The sequence below is a fragment of the Sander lucioperca genome, chromosome 23 (assembly GCF_008315115.2).
Source record: "Sander lucioperca isolate FBNREF2018 chromosome 23, SLUC_FBN_1.2, whole genome shotgun sequence".
NCBI lineage: Eukaryota > Metazoa > Chordata > Actinopteri > Perciformes > Percidae > Sander > Sander lucioperca.
The window spans coordinates 7033115-7046421 of record NC_050195.1 but is presented as its reverse complement, the minus strand read 5'-3'; the positions used below and the strand labels follow the sequence as shown (position 1 = coordinate 7046421).

The 13307-nt window shown below is 37.5% G+C and overlaps 2 protein-coding genes across 2 annotated transcripts in view; both read right to left on the bottom strand.

The window, feature by feature from the left end:
* Positions 1 to 3574: 3574 nt before the first annotated feature.
* LOC116048593 (ADP-ribosyl cyclase/cyclic ADP-ribose hydrolase 1-like) overlaps positions 3575 to 13307 on the bottom strand; it is a 21093-nt gene continuing 11360 nt past the window's right edge. The window contains exon 9 of the mRNA XM_035998242.1: positions 3575 to 3650. The gene's annotated coding sequence lies outside the window, so the exon portion shown is untranslated. The remainder of the gene's footprint in view (positions 3651 to 13307) is intronic.
* Positions 3762 to 11634, bottom strand: LOC116048594 (ADP-ribosyl cyclase/cyclic ADP-ribose hydrolase 1-like). The gene is made up of 8 exons (XM_031297761.2): positions 11417 to 11634; positions 9685 to 9811; positions 9446 to 9584; positions 8440 to 8522; positions 5281 to 5354; positions 4218 to 4304; positions 3957 to 4040; positions 3762 to 3857 (listed from the first exon to the last, which is right to left on the bottom strand). Exons 1-8 carry the CDS (start codon positions 11593 to 11595, stop codon positions 3800 to 3802), a joined length of 831 nt encoding a protein of 276 aa, XP_031153621.1. The 5' UTR covers positions 11596 to 11634; the 3' UTR covers positions 3762 to 3799.

The window sequence follows — 13307 nt, the reverse complement described above, 5'->3', positions numbered from 1 at the left end:
AAAACAGTATCCTGACTAAACTTTGACATAAACCAGTCTGTGATTCTCTAAATATGTTCCTCTGATTTTAAATATTAGTCAAAATAATTGATAATTTCAGCTTGTGTGAAAAAAGTGAAGAAACAAGTATAATTTCATATAAATGAGGTTTATGGGTCATGAATTCCAAAAATAAGTGTACAACTAATAAGTTGGTGTTAGTGGTGGAAAAGAAGCACAGACAAAAAAAACAAAAACCCTGAAAAAAGCGACAGAAACTTCAAAAAAGTGCCAAAAACGCTGACCAAAAACGTCCTAAAAAAGGGTTAAGTTTAGATTTTTTTACCCAGGAGGACAACACAAGGGTTAACATTAACTTTCTTGTCAAATGATGTATGTCTAGGGAACAGTGCCAAGTAAAATGTAAGTAATAGTTTAAGTTCACTTTCATCCAAAGTCTTTGATAGATAACTGTGTGTAAATGTCAAAAATATGTCTTCATATGTTTCACTGTAACCACATCAACACTTTTATCGTCTTTAATGTGCTACATAAAGATTATTATTAGTAGTGTAGTGTTGGTGGCAGCAGCAGTGACTAAATCTGTGACGATGTTTACCGACAGCACAGTCCCTGTCACAGTACCCCATGTTGTGGTTTTACAGAAGGGGCCTTTCTTCATGTAACACCTGTGCAGTATGTTCCCAGCACCGGCAGCCACCTGTTTACGGTACGTGTGACACAACAGCAAGTCAGTAGAAAGGAAAGAGGAGGTTATTACTGTGCTCCTTCTTCCTGCCACAAAAATCTTGAGAGATTCACACTTTAAGTTCCTGTCTGTGTCGCCATGATGAACACGCTTTCAGTTCACACACATAATAGATAAGACATATTGTGGCCTACACCTACAAATGTAAAAGCGGGTGTCATTTTTTTATGAGCACTTTCTATTCTGTTCGGTATGGTTTAGTGGTTTAATTTGCATACACCTTTGTCTTTGACCTTAGGTTCCAGTTTCACGTGAATCAAAAGAGAAAAAAAAAATGGAAACACAACTAAGACAATCAGCTTAGCATGTTTGCTAAAGTGTATACATATTAAGCCCTAGGGTATTTCTGACAACTTATGGTATATTTTATTTTCTAAAAAAAAGCTTGTAAAACATAAACACTGTTGTGCACAGTCAATCTATAAACATCATTTTTTCCGGGACAACTTGGACTATTAGAATGTTTGTGCTGCAGCGGTCACTCAAATGTAAAAAAAATAAAAAATAAAGTTAGGGGACCATATAGACAAAAAAAATTTAATCTCACAGATATTTATTGATATCACACTCACACAGCAATGCTACACAAGCATTTCTGTTGTCTAAAACAATTCTCCTATATGTCTTGGGAGTCAAACAGTGTTTGGTGTTAAGAGCCCCCAACGTCGTCTTCCAGGTAGCGCTGCATGGAAGGCACTAGGGTTAGGTTATGGTTAGGTTTATGGTTAGGGTTAGGTGCCTTGAAGTCGACAGTCAAAGCGCTGCCTTGAAGTTTATCCACTTATACAGTGCACAAAATATCTTAATTTCTTCAACAACAAAAAAAGGTCCAGACGTTTTTGCCCTCATGAAATTCACTTATGCCAATACTCAAAATAGTATTGCCATATTTATTGATAATCACACAATTCATTTATTTTGGTTTGTTTAAAGCCTCTGAACACCCACACGTGTGATTTCAAGTGGAAGGAAATAAACAAAATGTGGCAACAGCAGTGGGAACAACAACAAAAGGTTAAGACATTTATATAACATCCAAAATAGTGTTGGTAGTGTAAGTAGAGGAGGAGGAAATAGGAAATAGGAGACAGTCATCACCATACTGAGAATTGTGCATACTTATTTAAATAGTACACTTTTCATCATGGGGAAACATCCAACAGGGCTGTGTAATATATGTCAAAAACCAGAAACTGTGCAACATGTTTTAACTAAATGTAAGAAATATATGTTAGAGAGAAGAATCACGATGGAGGGAATGAGCAGAGCAGTGAGTTCAGTTATTCTGGCTGATTAGACCTCTGCTCAGGTTGTAGGTTGGCCAGAGCTCAGATGGGAATTTATTAGGTCACAAATCTTTTCTACCAATAATAATGATAAAGCTGTCACGTGTCCTGCCCTAGGTGCAACAAAGTTAACTAGAACTGCAAGCAATTATGATGGGGTCCAAGCCTCCCTGGCGCGAATCCCCCCTTGCGCAAGTGGCCCCTGGCGACCCGCGGAGCCTGCGAAAGTGGAACCCAAAGCGCGACGACGGCGAGGCAAATGTCAGGAAATATTGCAATGTGCGAGCTGCAAGGCCTGTAGTAAATTACAATAGCAAATTTCACATAGGCCAAACCCATCTACCTTGTTTATAGCGCCCCCTTATGGCCGATCTTAACCAAATTTGGAACAGAGCCTCAGATCAGCATGCCGAACAATCACAAGTTTCATGTTGATAGCATTTACTGCAAATGCAAATTCACCATTGAGTAATTGGCAAAATGCGTCTACTTTGACAATAGCACCCCCTAATGGTCGATCTTCAGAGTCGGATGTCAAACAATAATCTCAAGTTTTACATTGATAGCATGTATACATTTGGTCGAATTTAGGTTTTAAGTCGAGATATGATAAAGTTTGTTTTTGGTAGTGAGCAATGGAATTTTTGTTTGTTCGTAAATTGCACGTTTTTTTTTTAACGTAGCAAAATTCTTTTGATTACTTTTGGTCAGGTCCGTCTGTTAACAAGAGACTCAGAAATATGTCAGTCAATCAGTCTATAGAGTAGGCCTACACACCCACACAGTCCTGGGAAGAGGTAGCCAGATTAACTGAAAACACCTGTGTGGATGTTCATATGACACTTAAAAATGTAGCTCAGGTGCCGACCATTTCTCTTGATCACACCTTGATGAATTCAATTAATTGGACATGAGTTGGAAAGGCTATATAAGCTCTCAAAACCTGCACTACCGTATTTGCTTTTTAATGGTGTTTTCAATACAATGATTTAGTTCACAGTGATGATGCCACGTGCTGATTCTGCAAACTAACAAATGGATGAAGAAAGCAACGTGCATGTGCTGTTTTTCTGTCATTAAACTCACACAAAGAATGAAGGCAGGGCCTATATTCAAACATTTGGGAGCACAGCGGCAGTAACATAATGTTCTATTTGAATTCCACGAGCTGGCAAAATGGCAAAAATACAAAATAAAAACAGAATAATGTATACTTCAATGGTCTTAATATTTGTTTATCTCAATAATCAATTAAGTTGGTAAAAAGAGTGTTACATAACGTGCAATCCCTGAATATGGAACTCTCAGTGGTGTTGTTGTACAAATTCATAGCTTGGATACCTGGGAAAATAACTATTTAATATTTAATTAAGTTATTTAAGATGGTAATCAAGTGTCAGAGGTCCAGTTTTTTAAGCTGTAAACCCCCCCCCCCCCAAAATAAATAAATAAATAAATAAATAAATAAATAAATAAATAACATCAACGTTATTTCACCCATACAATCACTCTTTAAGAATCCAAAGACAATTTCACAACCTCATATTTTCACATTTCATTTAAAAACATTTCATTCTGCCAGCAGGTGGGAGTGATGGTCGGTCAGTTGAATATAACTAAATTAGCTGCACTGGTACTTTACCCTACAGTACATGGCATGTTACCACAGATCTTTTAGATTCGATAAAAAGCTGTGTTGTCATATTGAAAAAAAAAATGTAATATACAAAAAAGAATATACTGCAATAGATTAGTTCACACGTCTTCACCAACAGGCTCCACAGGTTATCTCAGGATTGGAGCTACACTCCTTGATCTGAGCTCTGCAGAGAGAGAGAGAGAGAGAGAGAGAGAGAGAGAGACACATACTGTGAGGCATACAAATGTGGTGACATCCTCTCGCACAAACATGCTGTACTTACTCAGTCACTTCCTTGCAGTAATATTGAATTCCTGGTTTCAGCTCTTTCTGTAAATCCTTTAAAGATGCATTTGTGCAGTTTGTCCTGAAGAGGATGCAAAAAAATGACATGACATTAGGATAAATTTCCTTTCTGCATTTGTGTGTGGTACCATTACAGTTTAACCACTTTGGAAGAACATCTAGAACATTCACACATTAACGATGAACACAACAGGGACAATAGTGTTGCAGAAGTCTTGTACATAAGGAGAAAACGTACACAGCGCTCTTCTCCGTGACCAGAACAACATTTAGGCTTTTCACCCTCGAGGAGTCGAACCTCTTCACCTCGATGCTCGCAAAAGTACTGCCAACAAAAATAAAAACAGCACAATTTACCTGGCCAAGGTAAAATAAATAAATAACATACAGGATGGGATATCATTGATATAAAAGAACTAAAAACTTAAAGATGTTTCTTGTACTTTGTCTCACCAAATTGACTTTATTTTATTCAAAGGCTTAACTATTGGACATGAAATCCCCACATGCAGCCACCACTACACACTACATATTCCTTGGTCTATATCATTTATATACCATTTCAGGTATAGTTCAGGTGCTGCCGGAAATTCCGCAAGATGTCCCTCTTTTTAGACCGGATGTCCCACACCTTCCTCTTTGTGTTGGCATTTCAAACTCTGGTGGATTTATGAGGACTATGGTTACCTGCTCCTCAGATATCTGCAGGGTAAATCCAGACAGCTAGCTAGACTATCTGTCTAAAACAACCTTTGCACACACACGTACCACAAAAACAAATACCATCCCGAGGCTATTTTGCTGAGGCACAGTCATTATGTCCGAGGCTCAGCGCCGCCCAAGACGATTGTAATTTGTTTAAAGAAATGCCAATAAATCAGAGCACGTTTTTCTCCCATCCCAGAATGCTGTGTGGACTAGCCAGACCCTCCTCCGCAGCGCTGTGGAGGAAGGTCTGGCAATGTGAGACTACATATTCCTTAACTAATACTGCACCTGTTTCATTTCAGTTTGTCCCTGTTGGTATTGTGGGTATTTAAAGAATGTGAGGTCATCTCAGAGATATATTCTTTTGCTTTAGAGCGCCTTTATATTTGTGACACTCAAGTAATTTTAAAAGGGAAATAATTAAATCCCAAAGAAATCCACACACATTTAAGTGATGCGGAGCAGACCCGTTATGATTCAAGGCTGATTTAATACGAGATGTTGAGCATCTAAAAGTAAGATATTAAGATAAAGTACGGGTATGTAAAAAGTCATAAGCCTGTCAACCAAAAGAAAGGTCCAGAGCAACTCACCTTTTAGGATTGAATGGTGTGGCGATGTCTCCGTTTAGCATTGCTGTGACATCACCACAGGCAGCATCTGCAAACTACAGACATGGAGATGACGTTAAAGAAAACATAGTAAAGGTTTTGAGGAAACACATTATCTAAAACACACTCTGACTGTTACATTGCTGAGTTACTTTTGCAATGTAGACATTGATGATTACAGTAATGCAGCAGTGCATATAAACTGATGCACTGATATACTGACAACCATACAATCAACTGAACTTTTCTTATCCCCAGTAGTCCTAATCTTGAAATAAGGTCAAATAATCTGTTATTACACAAGAGAAAGAGGCCGTGTTACACTTTTGTCATTAGAAACAAAATATCACTAAGAGACACCTTTATTCTACTATTGGCATTATGATACAAGGGTCACATTCCCTTATAGTTTTACTGTGAACATGTTGCCAATATTGCAGCAATCACTTTTTCAAAATGGCTATAGTAGTTCAGTGATTTTCTTCTCCTAATTTGCTACTCTATGATCCACTCTGAGTTGTGTTTCCATGTAGGTATTCAAAAGTCCGCGAGCAGACAAAGCAGCAGAACAAGATGTAGCCTGCCTTGAAAAGTCGCCCTGACAGTGACTTCTTCTGGTAGAATTTGGAGAATTTATTTTTAAAATTTTATTATTTGGAGGACATAGGAGACAGAGGAGATAATAAGTAGATAGACAGCAACATATTCCAAACATAACAACAATTCGAGGTCTCTCTGCTCTACAGACACTTCCCCAGCTGGTTGGGGCTGTGTGCAGCCGTCTTAGTTGGACAAATCTACTTTTAGCCAGCAACAATAGTATGTCATTTGCAAAACAATTTCTCTTCTCTTCTTCCACAACATCTCGTACTGTGTTTATATTTTAAAGTACATCTTTCTTTCACTTTGTGGTACTACAGTTTTCTCAACAGCTGAACATCTCGTTTTTGCTGACCTCCAGTTGTTGAAGTTGTCGTCTTGTTCCCTCACATCACTGTAACGCTGGGTTTCCACAGGCAGCGTAAATAACGGCAGAGCGGAGCGATTCAATTCATTCCCTATGAGAACAGCGGTACGAGCGAAATCCGCTGACAGCGGCGAAAGTGCCCAGATGTTCCCCGCTCTCCAAAACTCGGTGGTAGCCAATGTGAGGGCAGACTCGTGAATGTGCCTCCAATATATTCTACCATGTATACACACCTGCTCTACGTGCAAACTAAAATATCATAAATACGTCTAGCTTGGCAAAAAGCTGTCCAGGCAGTTGGTACTCCTGGTGGATTTTTATATATATTTGTTTTAGTAGTAGTAGCATTGTACTAACGTTTGCATTGTAGCAATGACAACTAGCTTGTTGCTAGTAATATAACGTTATTCAAACTAAACTAAAAACAACTTTTTAAGCAGCAAAGTGTGTGACTGGATTAGAAATCTTACCAAACTGTTGTGTTTTAGGCCAGATAGAAAATGATAGAAAACGTATATATCAACACCAACGACTCATGGTCTGCAAAACGTGTACACCGTCGGCATCATGTTGTGGTGACACAATCCAGCTTGAAATCCGCTTGAGTTGAAACTATTGATAACAGTGCCTGTGGAAACCCAGCGTAAGGTGTGCTTACAGGTGCAACAGACAAACTCGCTGAAGGAGGACAGCTGCAGATTTAGGTGATCATTCTCTTTAGGTTCATAACAATAAATGACCCCTTTCACGGTGTTTTCCATGTCGTCATTTGATGCATTTTTATTGCAAAAATATTGGTTGTAGTCACAGCTTGCTGAAGAGAAAAAAATCCATGATTTGACTTTTTGTCACTTAAAACTTTCCAAGGTGATGTAAGTTTGGGTTTGCCTCACATCACACCAACTGTGTAGCTGCTATAACTTCTCAAAGATGCCTGCCGCAGCTTATGTGAATTTGTGTTGAGCTACAGTCGTGAAAAAATTAGGACACCCATGCTAAAGTTGACTAAAAAGAGGAATAAAAAAAAATCATCTTTTGGAAATTGATCTTAATGCCTTAATTAAAAAAATGAGGAAAAATCCAATCTTTAAGGACACCAATTTTGTTTGTGAATGAATAATGTATCGTAAATAAATAAATGTTCTTCCTTAAAATACAGGGGGCATAAGTAAGTACACCCCTATGTTAAATTCCCATAGAGGCAGGCATATTTTTATTTTTAAAGGCCAGTTATTATCAATTATCAAAGAAAATTGGTGTCCTTAAAGATTGGATTTTTCCTCATTTTTTTAATTAAGGCATTAAGATCAATCAAAAAAAAATCAATCAAAAGCAGGTGTGTATACATGGTAGAATATATTGGAGGCACATTCACGAGTAAAAAATTTGGAAAAATCCAATCTTTAAGGACACCAATTTTCTTTGATAATTGATAATAACTGGCCTTTAAAAATAAAAATCTGCCTGCCTCTATGGGAATGTAACATAGGGGTGTACTTACTTATGCCCCCTGTATTTTAAGGAAGAACATTTATTTATTTACGATACATTATTCATTCACAAACAAAATTGGTGTCCTTAAAGATTGGATTTTTCCTCATTTTTTTAATTAAGGCATTAAGATCAATTTCCAAAAGATGATTTTTTTATTCCTCTTTTTAGTCAACTTTAGCATGGGTGTTCTAATTTTTTCACATGACTGTATTTAAACTTTTAGTGTTTTTTGTCCTGTATCCTGCTTCAATTTTATACACTTTGTTTGTTTTACATGCCGTTTGTTTTGTTTCTGCATGTCCATGTTTTATGATGGATTGAATCTGTGTGTTTTTCTTTGTTGATTGTGTGAATATGTGGAAAAGGGTGTTATGTGTTGGTAGTTTTTTGGCAGGATAAAAGCCAGACAAACCAAACCAGGGCTCCTCTGAATGTGTGGGTTGCCACTGCTCGCTCAGGAGAGAGCTACGCAATGTGGGTCCATGGAGACGGACACAAAGCCTCATTGATGAAATACCCGGCCGAGTGACCTTTTCCTGTCCTCCTTTCCTTCATGACCACTTATAGACCGGAGAGATTCCACCTTATGCTTCACATATGTGTTGTTTTAACCCCTTAATGCTTAATCCCATGACTGTCTTATTTTTGGCAAAACTAGTTAATTCTTGTTGATAACTTACAGCAGCTGAGACTCTGTTCCAGAATGAGCGAACAGTGTTGTTCTCACAGTCTCTCCATCCTGGGCAGCTGTCAGTGAATGTTTCTAGAACAACAAACACAGAGTCAATACTCACAGGGCTGTAGTCAAGTCCACCTTTGTCGAGTCCAAGACAAGTCCAAGACCAGGACTAGTCGAGACCGAGTCCAAAGAGGTTCAAGTCCGAGTCAAGACTGAGTCCAAATGAGAGACAGTCAATCCCGAGACAGAAAAAAAAGAATCCTCTTCAAGACCCTTTACTTAACTGTTCATAATTTATGTGATGTGAGAGACAGTATATCGTCTATTAAGATAATAATTTTACTTTATCATGATAATCAAAAAGCAATCTCGATGCCTGTTCTAGATGGATTTTGAATTAAACTAATACCTGTTTTCTGAACGAGCGCACTTCATCAGTGGTTTTGTTTTGAAGGAGGAAGTTACTTTATAAAAAAAGCATATACAGTGTGTTCCAAATTATTATGCAAATTATATTTTACACAGATTTTCCTAAATAGTCGATGCAAATGACAGTCAGTATAATTTTCACGTCACCAACCGTTAGGGTATAAGTCAAATTTCATTGAACAAACCACCCAATGAAAACAATATTTTTTTCAAAAATAAAAAACTCAAACTGCACTGTTCCACATTATTATGCACAATAGAGTTTCAAAACATTTTATAGGTTGTAAAGAACTGAAAATGGTCATTTGCTGAATTTGCAGCATTAGGAGGTCATATTTACTGAAATGAAAAGCTATTTCAATCAAACACATCTTAACAGGGCAACACACCCAAAGGGCATGAAAAGGTATTTTGCTAAAAGGTTGTTGCCACAAATCATAAAAAAAATGTTTAGATGCCAAATACTTTACATATAAATGACCACTGCAACTCTGCTTTCTGTGCCCGTTATCTTTGAATCTATTTTGCAAAAATAAACCAATCTGAGCTAAAAGTTCCCCAGTTTTGGGGAGTCTTACTTGTGCTACCCTCCTTTCCACACCAGGTAAGGCCATTCAGCACAGATCCCAACACAGTGTCCTCCACTGTGAGAAAACAATCTCTCTTCTTCTCAGTGAAGTCATGGACCACATCCTTCGTTTTGCTCCAGAACATCAGCTAAACCCAAAAAATACAGTTGTTAGATGAATTATCATGCATTATAAAAAGGAGTCTTGAGTGGATACAGACAGACAGTCTAGTGATGAGCAGTGTTTACTCTGTTGCATGCAGGTTTGAAGTCGGCTGCAGCAATGAAAGGGTCATAGGCTTCCGTGGGAACTTCACAAGGGTCCCGCCCCACATAGGCTTGTTCAAATGCACCCCATATCTTTTCACAGTCGGATCTGAAAAATAAATAAAAGTGCTGCTTAGTTTCAGGAACGTGCATCAGCCTCATTCTGATAAAAAAAAAGCTTAAGTGTAGGACTAGATTTGTTGCATGCTGTGTATGAATTACAGTTTATTTATTAGATTAGTTTGCATTTGGGAAAGGGAAACAGGGCATTTCCTCCCTTCCTTTAACATAAATAATCAATTTATAATAATCAATCAATCAATGGTGACGAAGCAGTAAGTCCATGTTATCAGTCAATATTGGCTTAATTATGATGCATAATGTAGACATATATTACAGTGCTTGTGGATCAGCCTGCTATAGCGAAAGACCAAATTTGGTGCAGTAGGGATGTATATGTACGAAGTACAGTTTATTTATTTGACAGAGGGCATTTACTCCCTCCCTCATTTGGATCTTAAATATTTATTTCACTTTACACCTGTTGGTTTTATGTGTTTTGTGAAGCACTTTGTCACTTGTTTTTTTAAAAGGGATATAAAAAAAGTTATAATAAAAAAAACTATGTCAAAACTGTGTCATGGTTAATAAAGCACCCTAAACAGTATGTCAAATTAATATTTCCTGTCAATAATGGCTTATTACAGTAAAAAAGACAGAAAGTAGGTAGTTAAGAAACTGCATCGTCATTACACTGTATGTACAGTGAACAGACACAAATGGAGCTTACAGTGCAGAAAGGAGGCCAGACAAGTAATCATTGATCAGAGTAACAAACAGGCCATGGCTGAACTCTAACTTTAGCATTACATTTAATTTAGCTCTTTCTGGATAGCACTTCCTTTTTACTTAATACAAATGTCAATCATTGGTCCATGCCAAGATTGCAAACAAGCATGCTCACACTTCAACTGTTATTGATGAATTCAATATTTCTGCATTTCAATTTGTTCAATATTAACATACACTCAGTTGCCAGTTTATTAGCTACACCTACTAATGCGGTCTAATAAAAGAGTGCAATAAATCCTACATGAAGTTTTTGTTCAAACTGTTTTAGAGGTGTTGATATGATCATGTTAAAGGATGCAGTTTGTGGAGATGCTAACAATGGTAATACTTTGTTGTCAGAACAAGTCTGAAACGTGTCTAGTATCCCAGCAGCTCCATTTGCAACATTAACAAAGACAAAAATGTAAACAAGAAACAAGGATAGCCTACATTTAACATAACATTACAGTGACAAAAGAAGAAACGTACATTTGATCTGGGATTGTGGTGCTGTTGAGCTGTAGCCTATTGCATTATACAAAGAGGTGTTCTGTTAATTAGCCTACCCTTTCTGATGTGAGTTATTTGATGGACAAAAACATGTCACCTGTCAGTACAATGCAATACAATTAAGCACCACAACTACATTCTCTTCTAAAATGACCATAGCCTTCTATTAGACTGCATTAGTTTTAGCTAAGTGTGCCTATTAAACAGACAACTGAGTGTAGGATATGTTTACTGCACCATATATTGAACATATCTTAAATGGTATTCCTAATGTAATTATTCTCAGTTTTTGTTTCAGAAATCCCGGTTTATCGCCGGGCTTACATGATATTCTATTCATGAACTTTAAAAATAAATTTAAAAAAATGCTTACCCCTTGAACTCCTTACACCTTGCAATGAAAGTTTCCTTCAGTGTGTCCGTCTTCGGCCAGAGCGACACTCCCAACACAACTGCGACAACAATAATGAGAAGCAGCCCAGCGACGACACCTAAAATAATGCAGCGTCTCCTCCGTCTCTTCTCCGGAGGAGGACACGCTTCAGGTTCCATTTTAATGTAAGATATTACAGTGGAAGTTTGGCTGTCAAACGCTTGCTTCTATTTATGGAGGGCACTCACCGTGCGCGCGCGCACGTGCGCTGGCTCGTAGCCAGGCTCTGCTCCAATCAGGATTGATATCTGTTGATGTGGCGCTGCCCATACTGAGGATCACAAAGAGACCGTTGAGCAGTGGAGGAAAATAGTTTTACTCAAGTTAAGTAGCCTATACTTTTGTGATACTTGTAGGCCTACTCTACTTGAGTATTTCCATTTTCTTTTTCCTCCTACTCCATACATCTCAGAGGCTATTATACTTTTTACTCCTCCACATTTATTTGATATCTTTGGTGCACTAACATGCGCTAATAAGCTTGTATAAATGACATGTATGATGATCAGTGGCGGAAAATAAGTAACATAGTTAAATATAATATCGAGACGACGCTGAAGTTGGCTTCCGATTCGCAGCTTCCGATTCGGCAGTTAAGGGGAAATTTAAGGGGAAAATAAAACTGTCCGATTTACATTGCTAAGAGACTGATCCTCCGTTTTTTGAACCTCTTACTGTATTGAATGAGTGTTAGTCATTAAGGTAAATTATTAATTATGTCTAAAACACACTTTCAGATTTGTGAAAGCTTTATTCTATTTGTGAAAATGCAATAAAGGGAGATTTTACTGTTTTTTTCACACATAGACAACATTAGACCAGGACTAGATCCAAAACCGCAATACATAGACTTGTCAAATCTGGACTACATCATCCCAGAGAGTCTAAGGAGTGTTAAAAACACAGTTTCAGATTTGTGAAAGCTTTATTCTATTTGTGAAAATGCAATAAAGGGAGATTTTACTGTTTTTTTTTCACACATAAACCATATTAGACCAGGACTAGATCCAAAACCACTACACCTAAACTTGTCAAACCTGGACAAGAATGAACCCAGAGAGGCTAAAGAGTCTTAAAAACAGTTTTCAGATTAGTAATGCCTTTATTTTATTGCCACAGCATGGCCTTTTCTAATTGACATTCAACGTAGAAGTCCACGTCTCTCCATGTCATTTCTTATATCCATGAGCAGGTCTTCCTTCTCACTTCAAAAGAAAAGTAGAAAACGTTATTTTTACCTTTTGGAAATCAATCAAAATATCTTCATAGATTTGCCAGTGGTTTAATTTACTCTTCGAATTGTACTTCACTTGAATATCTGCATTTCATGCTACTTTCTACTTCATACATTTCAAAGGCAAATATTGTACTTTTTACTCCACTTCATTAATTTGACTTTTAAAATTTTAAAATTTATTTATTAGGACAAAGCACATTAATCAACATTTCTGCATGTGCCAATGTTAGCCAGAAGGCTAATTTTCAGCTGTAGTCCTAGTTACCTAGCACGCATGTCTTTATTGCAGATTCTGGTTAATAATAACATACAAAATACAATTAACACATACATTATGATGTAGGATATTATTAAAAATTAGATTTTATTGAGCTCTGGGAGTAAACTCTCAAGCTACTTAGCAGTATCTGCGCAGTGAGAAGCCGCTGCTGACGGACGCAGAGCTCCGCCGGAACTCCGACTGCTGTCTGTCTGCGCGGCCGTCTGACGGCATCAGTATTAAATTGAGACAGTTTCATTACTGGTTAAAAACGTCTCGTAATCACATTAAATAGTAGTCTTATTCGGTACAGTTGGTTTTAACGCCTGATGCGA